General features: G+C 38.0%; 1 protein-coding gene across 6 annotated transcripts in view; it reads left to right on the top strand.

Annotated features, from left to right (window-relative positions):
* SPTLC3 (serine palmitoyltransferase long chain base subunit 3) overlaps positions 1-13,468 on the top strand; it is a 171,557-nt gene extending 158,089 nt beyond the window's left edge. For 3 of the 6 annotated variants that reach the window (XM_058433215.1, XM_032142668.2, XM_058433214.1), the window contains 2 exons: positions 2,433-2,562; positions 7,189-9,416. In XM_058433215.1, the coding sequence (XP_058289198.1) occupies positions 2,433-2,562; positions 7,189-7,302 (244 nt within the window). In that variant the 3' untranslated portion in view covers positions 7,303-9,416. Of the gene's footprint in view, positions 1-2,432; positions 2,563-7,188; positions 9,417-13,267 lie in introns of those variants that run through there. The other 3 variants (XM_058433216.1, XM_058433217.1, XM_058433213.1) reach the window with 2 other exon arrangements.
* Positions 13,469-15,805: the final 2,337 nt, after the last annotated feature.

Below are 15,805 nucleotides of genomic sequence, written 5' to 3'. Positions count from 1 at the left end.
AACTTTAGTCCATAGGAAAAAAATGCACATCTCATTAAAGCAACACAAAGTATAATTATTTTTAATGTCATCATTGGTGATTCAAAAGGCAACAATCACTGCAAACAGAAAAAAAAAATCTGGGTCACCTAAGGAAACAGAACAGGTTAGTTACAAAAGGTAATATTATCTATTACGGGTAGGGGTTGCTGGCAAGAGTTTGCCCTGCTTTCTGGCTTTGTTTCCTTCTGTGATATTTCTTTGTTGGAAGTTTATATGTAGAGACATTTTTTGAAATAGGGCGTTAATTGTATAAGCCACTGTGGAAACACTTCTTTCATTTGGTCATTTAAAAACCTTTGATTTTATTAAAGAATGATGATCTCTCCACATTCCTACCATGCAGAATGAAAATATGGTCTGTAGCCAGTTATCCTTTTGAACAAAGCCTTGTTGTAACTCTACCACTGGAATCTTCTATAGAGCTGTGTAATGTGATTTTACCCATAAAACATACACTTAAATAATCAAGAATGTATTGTATTTGGTACTTGGTAAAGGGTTTGCATTTTTTTTCCCCTGTTCATGTAATACACTTGGAAGATGGTGTTATACAAGAGGTAGTGATTCTGCATACAATGCAATGCTAATGTTTCTTATCGTTATTATTATTTCACACAGTTTAGTTTCTTTTAGCCTATTGCCAATTGCTTTGGGGAGTACAAACACAGAGGCTCATTATATAAAATTTCCAGTGCAATCATATATATTAACTTAAGAACACTAGCTTTAGTAGTGTAAGGTTTAAATTCAAAAGTGCTCCAGGGAGACGCCAGATTAGACTAATGAATCAACAGAGTCATATATTTTGCCCTGCATTCTTTGGCAAAACGTGCTTCCTTTGGTACAAAGAGAAACATGCAGACAGTGAAAGCGGTCTTCTGGGAGTCCCGAAAACTGGCCTGAGATCATGGGTCAGGTGGTTTGTACTCTAGCAATAAAAGCACTTGACTTGTTTCTCAGACAATTATGAGCTCTCATTCTGTGCAGTTCCGTGGGCAGCCTTCCATAGGGTGATCAAGAAAGAGAAAGAACAGCCTCTGTTTTCAAGCTTTCTCGGCTAGAAAGCTTCATCTCCTTCTAACCTTCCTAGTTGAAATCAAAGGGCTAATCTTGCCTCGCCCAAGCCAGGGAGCCAGAGAGGCTGTGTGTCTTGTAGGTCCTGCAGTCTCCATTGCTTCATCTGATAACCTATGTTCTGTCTGAAACAACCAAAAGGCAGACTGCTCAACAGCAAAACAAGTGAATGGAAGAGCAGGCTTATTCTCCACGTCTGGTTCAAGAATTCTTCCTGAGCTGTGATTGGAATGTTTCTCTGGTGCTGTCAGCTTCCAGCCTAAAATAACACACCAGCAATCTCTTAATGCTAAGAACAGATCTGAGGCATTTACCTCACTTATGGGTAAAGTCACTCAGTAATTAAGTTTTCCTGCAAAGAGTAACAGATCCCAAAGGGGAAAAAGAGTCACTTGGGAGTACATACCTTTTTGTCTGACCTTGGCTGTCAGCACAAGATATTTACAGCCTTTGAGCTTGATATTCTAGAATTGTTACAGAGATTAGCTCTGGAAAAGAAAGAGACTAGAAGGATAAAGGGAAGGAATCATAGCTTACGAAGGTTTTACCCTACATCAGACAGCTTTCTAGTTCTGTGACTTACATCCTATAGGCGGTAAGGTTCTCTGTGTGAACACTTCTTTCCTGGTCTCCCTTCTGCCCCATTCCTCTTAAACTCAGTCACTGAGTTTATTGTCTCCGTGCATCCCTGGGTATGTTCATTCACTTATGAAACAATCAGGAGACCTTTCTATTTCTGATCTCTGATTTGGTGGAAAATATAATCTTTGGCACTGCAGTGGGAATATTGGCTTGGGGTTGGATCCTACAGACCCTCTGATCTTGGTCTTCAAATTATACTCATTAAGTATAGGCTCTTTGAAATTTCCACATTATATTATTGGTATTAAGTTTTTAAAACATACAGGCTTACAATTAATATAGATTCTTTCTTTATGGAACTGCATTATAGGAACTCTTTGGTTTTTATACCTAGGGATCCTGCAGATGGATTTTATATCACTGCAGATTTGTTAAACCAGAGTCATAAACATCAGCATTTTCTGCTTGGTGTCAAAGACTCAATATCTACAATTATCTAATGAGTGTGTCAGACCCATAATACCACACACACCATCATGAGTGGCACCAAGTGACTCACTGACTGTTTATTTGTCAATTGTATTTGACAGAAGTTTAAAAACTTCAATCATCTTCCACTTATTATCATAAAAAAAGAAAAAGAAAAAATCAATTAGCCATATTCCTTTTTGTCAGGATAATTTTGTCTTCTCCCAACTAACCACTTTTTTTTTCTTTTTTTTCTTTTCCTTAAGGGCTTTTGCAAGGCATATGTTAGAGAAAAAAATTGGAGTGGTGGTCGTGGGATTTCCAGCCACTCCCCTTGCAGAAGCTCGGGCTCGGTTTTGTGTTTCAGCGGCACATACCCGGGAGATGTTAGACACGGTGAGTACACCACAGGCCAACGGGATCTCAGTACCAGTACCTTGGATTCAAAGCAAGTCCTTTTATTGAGACAGCTTGGGGTTCTCTGGGTTTCTCTTGGGTAATTTAGGAAAACAACACTGACAAAAGTCACTACCGAAAAACAAGGGCACGTCAACAACAGCCAACACTGTGACCACTCAGTAGATAGAAAAGAAAATCAGTTTAGTGAAGATTTCAATCAGTATTTTGGTTTCCTACAAAAGACTGACTGAGTGGCCAAATGTTGTTCTATTTACTTGATCTTAAAAAGCAAAAGCTGGTCTAAAATGCTGTTTTAGACTTAATTACATGCATCCTGACATTTTTCATAGCCACTAAATCTGCCATAATAAAATATGACCCAACTAAGCAACATGTTGGAAAACCAACAAGAACAAATCTACATTGCAGCAGCACCTAAGTGAGGCGGAAATGATTTTAAAATTGCCTTTTATTGTCCCTCGATTTCCATTGTTATATGAATGAGTAATATCAGAGAACTAAGCCATCTACTCAGTTTGGAGTTAATGGGAAGAGTCACATAACGTAAATGCAGTTTTGCAAACACTATTGAGAGTCAACTATGTGCAAACCTGGGGCAAAAAGTCTAGGAGAAGATGCTAATAAACAAGCAACACATATAATACCAGACAGAATGAATGAATCTTGAAGAAGAAATATAGAAAACTGTGGGAACATGAAGGTGAGGTGAATTATTAGAGTGGAGAAGATTCACAGGGGAGGTGGCTTTTGAGCCAAGCCTTTTTAATAAAGGTTATCGAGCATCATTCAAGACTTCCAATCAGTGGAGTGACATTCATAATGACAATTTCATGTCATTATGAAATAAACGTGACAAACGAACTGGAGAGGAAAGGGGCAAAAGGAAAGGACCTAAGATGTAGCTATTTAAACAAAATAAGAGATGACAAGGCTAATGGTAGTGGAAACAAAAGAAACTAATCCGTGAACAAATATTACAAATGAATGGAGCTGCCATGACTTGACAAATGATTGAATGTAGTGCACATGTGGGAAGAAAGAATCCAAGACAATTTGAGGTCTTTAGCCCTGATGAATAGAAGGATGGTGAAGCCCTTAAATGAGATAAGGTATACAGTAAGGAACAGCAAATTTTCAATGGGAGTGGGGGAATAGAATGAGCTCAGTCCTAGACGTGTTGAGACTATGCGTCCGTGGTCCACCGATAGAAGAAAAATAAGATTCTAGAGCTTAGGAGAGTATGCAAAGCTGGAACTGCTATAGTTCAGGGAACTGAGGGATCCTTACAGCCAACAGTAGAAGATGTAATTGTCCAGATATGAGCAAGAGTGAACAGGGCAGACTCCTGGGGAGTGCCTACATTCCAGGGTAGATACAGGAATCGCAGGTGGGGACCCAGACTTACATGGAACTAGAGCAGTCAGGAAAGACATGTTCAGTGTAGTATTAAACTCCATACAGAGGAGAAAGTTTCAAGCAGAAGGAGGGTCAAAATGCCCCTCCAAACTGCAGGAAGTTTAAATGCAGTGAGGGATGAGAAGAAACTACTGGATTAGCAATTAGTAGGAACTTGATGTTTCATAGAGTAGGCATTTTAAGGGAATGAAGGGAACAGAAATAATAAAAGAATGAAAGAGTAAAGAGGTTAATTTGAGTTTGAAATTATACACTTTCACATGTGCGTGCACACACACACACAGAGAGAGAGAGAGAGTTGCCGTGTCCTTCATCTTCACCAGCATAGCCTCAAAACATAAACCAGTGTATTGTACACAGTAGGTACACAGTACAAATTATTGAGTAGCATGTTAACAACTGAGCTAACCAGGTTTTGAGATGAGTGAACTTTGTTTTCTTTACACCCTTCTATATTTCCCAGATTCTCTAAAATGAGTATGTATTTCCAGAATGTGAATTTTAACAAATTGTTTCTTTTAAATGAAATGGGTTGGTATTAAGAAAAGACAGGCAAAACTTTCAAGAAGTCTGACTATAGAAAGAAAAATAGGTTTAGAAAATACCCTTGAAAATGGAGAAGGCTTGAGCATGTTTACACATTAAGGGAAGAAGACAGTGAAGAGGGGACCTTGCACAGAAGGGAGAGAAGAGAGCGTGGCCAGGAAGCAAGTTCCCTGAGTTGGCAGGAGGGACACACAGCATGGATGAATTTGTAATTTTGTGCTCCAAACAGCATTGAGGTATTCATGTATGTGATTCTCCTCACAACTTCTTAATTGCTGCAAAACGCCTGCTTTGAAAGGATACTGAGACATCAATCATCTAGACAAATGCCTCTAAACTGTTGAGATCATGCGCCCATCTCAACAGGAAATTTTGAGCAGTTCCTTAATGTACATGTGAGAGAAAGTGGAAAATGACCCTGATGAACAGCCAGTACATTAAGGTAGCAATTGAACCTAAAGGCTCATAGACTAGAAATAATATTAGACAAATGCACTCCGCGACCACATTTGGACAAGACAGAGACAAGGCCACAATACTTAATGTCTCCCTCTTCTGACTGACATGTGTGACAGTTGCTCATTCACCAATAACACCTCTAGCCTCGCTTTCATTCTCTCGCCTTTCAGATAGAAATGATAAATATATAGCCAGCCAATGAACTGCTCCCACTTCTTAACAGCATCCAACCCAGAACTGGTCCCTGCTTCCTTAGAGTCATCTCAGGCACAAGCTCAAATGTAGTGAGAAGCCACTCCCATCTTCCTGTCACTAAGATGCCCATGGTTCTTCTGCAGTGTCCTCCCTCTCCCATCCCAGCAAGCTAAAGAAACCTGACTTTGAGTACGAGTGTGTTCTGGGTGGTCTTGGATCAGCAGACATTAACATAAATTCTTTATAAATGATATATGCAATACCAATACATTATGTATATTATATGTACACACAAATAAAAGTTTAAAAGGTTGAGATGAAAATGAATAGAGGTCGGGCGCAGTGGCTCATGCGTATAATCCCAGCACTTTGGGAGGCTGAGGTGGGCGGATGACCTGAGGTCAGGAGTTCAAAACCAGCCTAGCCAACATGGTGAAACCCCATCTCTACTAAAAATACAAAAATTAGCCAGGCATGGTGGCATGTGCCTGTAATCCCAGCTACTCAAAAGGCTGAGGCAGGAGAATCACTTGAACTCAGGAGGCAGAGGTTGCAGTGAGCGGAGATCACACCACTGCACTCCAGCCTGGGCAACGGAGTGAGACTCTGTCTCAAAAAAAAAAAAAAATAGAAATCCTAATGTTTTCCTCCTGCATCCTCCATAAATTATCTCACAGACGCCCCAAATGTGTAGATCCTTCACTTTGGATACCACTGAACTAGTCCATCCCCCACCTTCAGCAAAGATTGATAGAAACTATCCCAGAGAGGTGTCATTTTAAAGATAACTTTGGTTACTTTTTCTTAGTACTGAGATTTGATGTAGGAAATTTAGAAAAACAGGGAAGAACATTTTAAATACTCATACTCCTACTACCAAGAAATCAATTACTCTTAACATGTTGGAGGAAATCTTAATTAATGTCAGTTTGAAAGATTTCCCAAAGAGGAAGGTCCATAAGATCTATTAGCCACCCATTCTAACATTAACAACCCTGACCTTACCTTTTCAAAGCATTAGACCCTAATATTATCTTCCTCCTCATATGGCAGGTTAAGAAAAACAGGCTCAGAAAGGTTAAAAAGGCATGACCAATACCACAGGATTAGTGATATACTAGAATCAAAAATGACCTTTTTTTATTATTTTATTATTATTATACTTTAAGTTTTAGGGTACATGTGCACAACGTGCAGGTTTGTTACATATGTATACATGTGCCATGTTGGTGTGCTGCACCCATTAACTCGTCATTTAGCATTAGATATATCTCCCAATGCTATCCCTGCCCCCTCCCCCCACCCCACAACAGTCCCCGGTGTGTGATGTTCCCCTTCCTGTGTCCATGTGTTCTCAGAAAATGACCTTTTTTTACTTTCTGGATCTCAGTTGTTTCATGTGTAAAATGGGGGATATGTGTACCCGCCTAAAGTAAGAGAGTTGAAACAGACGAGTTCTCAGTCCCTGTGAGTTACATTCTAGTATTTTCTGGGATAAGTATGAGTATATCATACTCATCAGAGACGAGTATTTAAAAGCAGGAGGCCTGGGATAGCATGAGAGGACAGAGGATGATGTTAATCAGCTCCTGCAACATTCCACTTTGTTCTTGGCCAGGTGGTTTGCTGTGTCATGAAGATATAACTTCAAATGCATTCTGCAACCTTATCTTTTTCTTCCACAGGATTACATATAAGTCATTACATTTTAAAATAAAACCTTTTAAGGGTAAGCATGGGTCACATGTTTTTATTCTTCTCTTCACACTGTCAAAATAAAATAAACATTCATAGTATGGAGTGTTAGACCACTAAATAAAATTAATTAGCATCTAACATTCCTCTAGGGTCTTAAACCACAACCTAATGGTACAGATCTTGCTTCTTTTCTTTAAAATAAAAGAAGCTAGCAAAATAACCTGGGCTCTGCAAAGCAGGGCTACTTAGGTGTTCAATGATAGCCATTGGAAAGCAATCTCATTGCAGGTTTTGGAAGCTCTTGATGAAATGGGTGATCTCCTGCAACTGAAATATTCCCGGCACAAGAAGTCAGCACGTCCTGAGCTCTATGATGAGACGAGCTTTGAACTCGAAGATTAAGTTTCCTGGTCCTGAATGACACATAAAGACTTTGCGAGAAAGACCTCCCTCCTTGCCTCACAAGGAATATAAATGGATTTCTCCCCCTTCCTCAGGACAATTTTGGTTCCCAGACCAGCTTGATTGAACTGAGGGAGACGTTGTTGTTTTTAATGTCTCCAGCTTGGACTGCAGAGACAAAAACATGATTCCAGATTTAAGTCTCTCTTCTTCCAAGTATTCTACTAGAAATACACACACACGCACTTCTGAGAATATTTTTAATGGCAATGAGCCTGTGTTTTAGCTACTACTGTGCAGACTCTTTCAGGGGTTCCAACCAAATGCAAATGAGAGAATTTAAAATTTTTTTTTAGTAAGTTCACTATGTGTTTACTTATTCCATCTGCAGATGTGAGTGAGTGTGGTGGACAGTAGCCACCTTCCTCGTTCCACTCATAAAAGCATCAGCTAGAACTCATCTGTATCACGGGAAGTTCCAGGCAGGAGGGTAAAGAAATGTTGTTTCTACCATTTGTCACATTTGGACGTTTTTCACAGACAAGTGTCAAAAGACATAGTTAATGTTTTGAGGGGGAAAGCAGAACTGATCAACTGCAACTAGAGACATCTTTGAAGGAAATTTTCCTTTTCCTCTTGCTGGTCTCCTACAGTTTTACAGCTGAGCTTCTGAGGTTTGGAAAATTCAAGATGTTTGTCTCATTAGAAAGGGGGCAGAAAGCAAGCACAAGACACTTTTAGGTCTAGACTAAAACAGTAGTTACAACAATTTGAACCTTGTTGGTGCAGTGCACGGTGAATGCTTACCCTGCACAGCCTCTATTGACTTAAGAAATTAGTTGTCATTTTCCTATTGAATTTTGAGTCAATGGTGAAATTCGGTGTCCTTTAGAATTGACTCCCAAGACTATATTTGAAGAATGTGTTGATTCAAGAAGGACATTTAAAAGCAAATTCTAACTTTTTCAAGACCAACACCCTTATTTAGGCCTATTAAATTGTACTATCACTTGTTACATGCCCTCTGAATTGGGAGAAAGTGGGCTTGCACACTTTGAGGTAACTAACTGTGATTTACTTGTGTTCTCTCTTTCTCGCTCTCTCTTCTTCTCAATATGAACACAAACTTCTATGGAAAAGTAGCCTTTTGTTAATCTGATCTAGTTTGTACGGAAAAAGCCCATGGAGAACCTTATCTTTAACAAGCTCCCAGATGGTGCCCAGATTTGGAAACTCTAAAGAGCAGTGGTGACCTTTTAGCAAAGTTTCTGTAACAGTTCGAATGAGTTGCAGAACATTCCACTCCATCAAATGACACTGTAAACAAATCACTTCAAGAGAGGCTTGGCTTTGTGTGGCACAGATGGACCCACACTTTCATGCTGTGCACTGAGACAGAAACTCCACCCGCAGCACTGCAATGGATGGAGCAATGTGCCCTGATGCTCAAAGCATATTAAAGGAAAAAAAGTGATCAGCACGGAAAGTTTTTTTATGGGGAAATTATAACTCCAAGTGGGTGCATTGGTTTAAAAATGGATCACAATGATAGAGTTCTTCATGAATGTTTACAAGTTGTAAGGAATACCATAGTGAAAGAGGAAAAGAAGTGGGTTCTGAAAATGCCATCTCCCATTCAATGATTTTGATAACAAAATTCCAACTCTTCTCAATGAAACTGATGCAGCATTATTTGTGCAAAGAAAATGTGTCATAAATATGCAAAGAAAGGGAGACATACTGTTCTCATCTCTTGAATATGTGCATTTAAATGAAATTCCTGCTAGTTAATTGTCCAAACTGCATAAATGCCTTGAGTTCTATAAAGGAAACAGGAGGTCAAAAAGATAGCGAGATATCTAGTCCTTCCACAAGCTATGGAAAGCAATAAACATCTTCTTTCCTTTCTGCATCTGTCTGTGATCTTTACACACACCGTCACATCTACCCTTCAAGTTTTAAGCCCCTAGACGAGTGTCTTCACGAGCAGGAACGTCCACTATTATTACTTTCATGGAGGATATTGGGTCTAATTCATCGTGGGAAACTACGTACCCACCCAGCGTGGAGGGCAGGGAGGAAGTTAGTCTCTTTTCATCAAGATCCAAGAGTGCAGGGGCAATTTATTACACTCAATGTACAAAACAAAAGGACCTGTTTCTGTCAGAGAGTCCACGTTGAATATACAGGTACGAAAACAACTGTTGATATACAGGTATAATCCAAGTAGAATGCTTCCACAGTGCATTAGAAGGTGCCCAAGCTCCACAGGGCCAATAATATTAGAGTATATGTCATATAGAATAAGGTTAATTAGGAGGGTGATTGTGAATAATGAGATTTTTAATTTTTTTAACAAAAAACTCTCAAATGCTAGGCTAATAAGTTCATTATTTTAATTCATGATTGAAATTATTTGATTATTGAGTCTTGATAACTATATCAGAGCCAAAAATGTCTCTTTGGTTAGATCTGTTGGAAAAGAGAATTTTCTATAATGTTATGTGCCCTAAGCCCTTCTGTTCACATTTACACACATGCACACACACATACACATATGCATTTTTCCTTTACGGAGTAAGCAAGTGTGTAGAGGTATAGATGAAAATCTGGTTGGTTGAGAAATAAATGGAAGATATTCTTGAAAATGACCTTCAGGAAAGCAGAAGATAAAGGTTCCAGATGATATTTGTAAGGAGGCTATCTCTGTATAAGGAAATGGCATAGACTTATTCCTAATCTCATTATGAAACGATAATGTCATAGACGTTTAACCATATTGCCTTTTAGCATGCTTTGATTTGACAGAGACTACAGGCTTTAGAATTTACTAGGAAGCTGGCTAAAACCCATACCCCTGGGCCCTACACCAGACCTTTACTGAAACATAATAGTTGTAGTGCCCAGGAATCCACATTTTTAACCAGCCTTCCTGGGTGATTCTAATCTATGCTAAAATTTAAGAACATTATTCAAACTCTAATTTGATAAATCAATTGACTCTAATAGCAGGAACCTTGTTCTGATTCTCTCATTCATAATTAAGTGTATATATACTGGTAAAATTAATTTATTCCACAGTCAACCTTCTCATTGAGACATTTTGTTCCCATTTTCCAAGTAACTTCTCTTTCTACAAAAATGGATCCAATATTGAAGAACAATCTGCCATTCATTTGGGTAAAATTATTCCTTCTTCAGTTTTCTGTATCATTTCCTATTAGATGCCCATTTGCTTTGAATGTGGCATCTTTCTTTTCTTTCTTTCTTTTTTTTTTTTTTTGAGACAGAGTTTTGTTCTTCTTGTTACCCAGGCTATAGTGCAATGGCAAGATCTCGGCTCATTGCAACCTCCTCCTCCCGGGTTCAAGCTATTCTCCTGCCTCAGCCTCCTGAGGAGCTGGGTTTACAGGCATGTGCCACCAAGCACAGCTAATTTTCTTTTAGTAGAGACAAGGTTTCTCCATGTTGGTCAGGCTGGTCTTGAACTCCTGACCTCTGGTGACCCTCCCGCCTCGGCCTCCCAAAGTGCTGGGATTAAAGGCATGAGCTATCACACCCAGCCTGAATGTAGTATCTTTCTTCTGTTTTCTTTTCCTGCTCTTTAAAAAACAACCTTCAACCTCTGATTATTTATTTATTCCAACAACAGCTCTTCAGTAGGGTAACAGTCTTAACAGTTCTTCGAACAAACAATACTCTTTTGTATTTTTCGTCAGAGATAGCAAATATTATAAATGGCCTACTCTGATTTAAAAACCTAAGTTCTGATGATGATGAAACATTAACTCTTAAATATATATTTTGATTTATAGCAATAATAACAATTGTAATAACAGCAATAAGAAAAGCATCTGGTGAATTTTTGGCAATGTTTCCTGGTCTCAAAACAGTAAGAGCAACAATTCGAAGTCTGTTCTTTAGAATGCCCTACTCAGCTGTGTAATGTTTAGAAAATTAAAAAGTGTCTGTATTTTAAATATTTTTAGGTAATTATTGCGGGACATTGTCTTATGGTGTCATGATGTACATGGGGTGTGCGTGTGTATGTGTGTGTGTGTGTGTGCATGTGTCTGTGCGTGTGTGAGAAAGAGAGAAATGTATGTTTCACTGAAACATTTGAAATGACCAATTTCACTTTATTGTGCCTGTAAAATGTTAGTTTTAAAATAAATAAAAACAATATGAAAACAACTGATGGTTTTCTGTTGATCTAGTTTAGGTTACCCTGAAAAAAGACTGCGGTAGAGATTTGTATTTAGGAATTCCACTGGGAAAATTGGTAAGGGTGGCTGGAGCTGGCTTGCACTGTCATAAGAACCAATTGTGCACATTTCTTTCTAATTCCTCATTCAGTGACATCAGATTGGTAGCTTGAAATTGGCCACAATGGGAGTATTTACACCATGGAAACTGGCAGACACTACAAGTCAGGGCTCTAGAGAGCTGGCTGTTAAACATTTACTAGCACACCACTGAGACCACCTACAATGGTACAATACCAACGTTAAGAGTAAGGGAACAGGACTGGAAAGAGGAAGAAGTTGAACAATGATGTTATCATAGCAAAGGCCTCAGCCAATTCCATGGAAACTGTGCAACTGAGATGGTCCTTTAGGGTCAAGTCAAATTGACAAGGATGCCAGATGCAAGCTATCAGTAGAGGTGTGGAGCCAGGCATTACCTTGGGCAGGTCTATTGAGGTGAGAAAAATGCCTGGGAAGGGACTTAGCTGTGATTTCTTATTTTTTAAATGATTTCTAATTGATTCATTTTTTAAAAGTTTTATATCAGAAAATGTTAAACATACAGTAAAATCGAATAGTATAATGAGCCCACATGCACCTATTACCCAGCTTCAAACATTAGCAATTTATGGCCAGTCTTTTCTTCTATTCCCCCACCCATTTCACTCCCTCTCTCACCAGATTACTTTGAAGCAAACCCCAGAAATCATATTATCAATAAACATCTTACTGAGTATCTCTAAAAGGAAGGGGTGTCTTAATTGATTCTTCTTTTCAACCTCATTAAGAGATAAGTCTTTAGGATAACAAAGGCATCAAAAGGAGTCAAATGTTAACCTTTTCTTTCTCTGTTGTATAGCCTGCATGTAAATTCCCAGGATTAAAACTAGAAATTATTTCTAAAGTCAATATGTGGTGTCTTAAAAGACAATAAAGCAATCGTTTTTAGACATTTACCATGTGCCAGACACGATATTAAGAACTGCAACATTATCTTCCAAGTTCTCTTGTAGAGATTAATAATGGCTTCATCTTGGAAGGCAAGTATATTCAAGTTATGAGGGGATTAGCAGTGCATAAAGAGGACTTCCAAGACTTTGATGGTAGATTGTTCTTTCTTAGAATGTTTATCCTCTTCCTTATCAAATGAATTTTCTTAAAAAGTTATTTTAGCTAAATGTTATATATTAGCAGGAGTAATTCAATCAAGAATAAGAGAACAAGTGAAACCAGTTTACCCATTTGGAAAAGGTTGATTCCCATGCCAGTCTGGGTTTAATGCAGGGACTGGTTATTCTGATTTTCATTACATCCCGTGGTCCAAATGGGAGGCTGAATTCTGACATTTGCAAGTCAACTGCTCTGAGAAGTTATCACAGATACAAATCAATAAAATATCCAACAACAGAAGTTCAGAATAGGAGCAAAAGGAGACTTTGTTTTGCTGTGGCATATAACAGGGCTCCCTTTTATTCAGCCCAGCTGCTAATTTTTATATCAAAAATATTGATTGAAGGGGCTAGTGATTTTGGTTCTCACCCAAGTTTATTCAAGATCTTTCGTAATTAGGTTTGGGTCAGCTGCAGCGCCCATGGCCAGGGATAGGTCTGGCTCCAATCATCACATCGTGCTTTTACCTCATTATGGGCCAAGAACTAAGGCAAGGAAATGGCTGCTGCTTTGTTTCTCCAGCCCAAATGTGTGGGGTTTTTTTCCAGATTTGAAGCATGCATGGACTAAAGGCATAAGGAAGACCAAAGGACGTGTAATGGCTTCACTGTGATGAGATCAATCTACCCTACAACTTGACTATGATCCCCAGCATGAATAAGGTTCTGTGTGTGAAAAGTGAATGGGTAGCAATGTGGGGTCATGGAAAACGCTCCTGGCATCATTTGAATAAAAACTTTTCAACAGGCTGATGCAGCCAATCAGTGTATCAGTTTCTTAAAAGGGCAAAATAATCTCTGCCAACAATACATGATTTCCCCTTAATGTGTCTGTTTTGTAAATAATTGTGGCTGTCATACAACTATTTTTACAGTGTCCATCTCAATTTTACATAATTTACACCAGTCTTTTCAAAAAACATTATACATGTAAAGCTTCAATTAATCATAGCCACAAATTATAAGCACCTGTAACAAAATAGGTTTTCTTTCATATATAAAAATGTGTTAATATTTTAAAATGTAATTCAGTTCCCCCTAAAATATTTTCAACAAAGTATCCATGAAGAGTTTTTAACTCTAAAAAAATTATCAACTAAAACTTCAAAATATAGATTTTTAAGAGATGTATTAATGAGACAATTCTAAGTGGGACCAATCAAAGTTAAAGATTTCCTATATAGATGAGGCTATAACTGCTATATACAGTCAATGTTACAGGTGCATAATATAGAAAAATGAAAATATTTTATTAAAGTGGTTCCATTTCTAGTAAGATGAAAACTAACATTTTCAAAAATTACACTGATTATTTGAGCATCTATTGTTTATAATAGCGAAGTAGAGAGGAAATATGACTGGTATTGACATCAGTCAACATGGCTCTCGATTGTGAATAGAAATAGAAAGCCAGAGATTACCAGTTATCTGATGAAAACCAGCAATACCAAAGTGGGTAGCCAGGGAGAAAAAAATGAGAAAAATCGTACTGACTGAAACAGACAATTCCTGGAAAAGATAACTTTTTAAAAGTTCTAATTATGATCTTTGTAGGTCAACCTGGTTGTAAAAAGAAATTACATCCACAAAACAAGAATAGGCTGGTATGTAAAGGAACCCAGAGTTTATAAAAATTAAAAATATGTAATATTAAAGTGGTGAAAATCAATAGAAAGCAAAGAAAAAAAGAATCTTTGAATCTCAGAATATAAAGCAAAGGCCAGAAAAAAATAGAAAACATGAGAAAAAATGTAAAATGACAAAGAGGATACATACAGGAGGAACAATATCCATCTAATAAAAAGTTGAGAAAGCATTATAATCCCTGAGGCTGAAACAAAATGCAAGATGAAAATGGAATAGCAAGTGCTAAGCGGATGAATATAAAAAGATTTTTATCTAAATACACCTTCATAAAATTTTTACTGTCCCAAGGATAAAGGGAAGAACTTAAAATTGTTTTCAGCTAAAAAAAAAAATTTTCACCCAAAAAGGTAAAAGTAATTGCTTTTACTACTGAATATTATAAACATGGAAAGTTCATACCAATTTTCACATCTGTTAACGGTGTATAAGTTATCCATTTCTCCAATCTGCACCAATACTGAGTATTATCATTTTTATAACATTTGTCAATCTTATAGGATAAAAAGGGGTTCTCTTTCATAAACGATGTCCATTTATAGTGATTTCTTTTCATATATATATTGGCTGCTTGTATTTGTCTTTTGCACACTTGTTTGAATCCCCTGCTACTATCTCGATTGTAAATGCCTCATCAGCAATACCAGATACTAGAAGACAACAAAACAATGCCTTCAGAATTCACAGGGAAAACACTTTTGAATCTAAAATCCTATGTCCAGAAAAGTCTATCTAATAAAGGGAGAGTAAAACGGGGATTTTTTTTAAATGAAAGATTCAGAAAGTTTACTTCAGTACCCTTCCTTTAAAAAATTACTTGATGAATACCTCAATAAACACTTCCAAGTAAAAGAAAGACATAGTATCCAGGAAAGAGTGAAATTAATATAGTAGTATAATGAAAAAAAATTTTGGAATGATAATTAAGGTAGATTAAATCAAAAGGTGATGGGTAATTTTTTGCTCAAGTCCCATCGGGTGTCCCTGGTTGCAAGCACTCTCCTCCACACGGTGTTTCAGGGACCCAGGCTATTTCCAGCCTGTGGCTCCACCGACCCCTAGGACTTTGACATTGCATGTGTGGTTAGGGCTCCAGGTTTCAGCCCGGGGAAAAGAAAAAGTGATCATGGAAGAGGGTTCCCCTTACCCTATATGATAATTGACTCTGACTCTTAAGACACATTGAGAGTGCTGGCAAGCCCTATTTCCAAGATCTCAGGGGAGTATCCAGAGATCTATAAAAAGCAGAATTGCTGCAGAGAATGCCCTAATATCTTAGTTCCTAAAGATGTAACCCTCCTTTCCCAAAGCTGCTCCAACACCAACTTCATTTACTCACATCAGACAGATGAAATCTTATAAGCTTCATCTATTCTCCAGCTACAGAACCCAGAGTCATGACCACACAGCCAGTTGGTCAGCAGGTTAGACCAGTTACTTCTT

The sequence above is a fragment of the Hylobates moloch genome, unplaced genomic scaffold (genome assembly GCF_009828535.3).
Source record: "Hylobates moloch isolate HMO894 unplaced genomic scaffold, HMol_V3 SCAFFOLD_21, whole genome shotgun sequence".
Classification (NCBI taxonomy): domain Eukaryota; kingdom Metazoa; phylum Chordata; class Mammalia; order Primates; family Hylobatidae; genus Hylobates; species Hylobates moloch.
The sequence above is the reverse complement of the archived record's forward strand: the minus strand, read 5'-3'. Positions and strand labels throughout refer to the sequence as shown.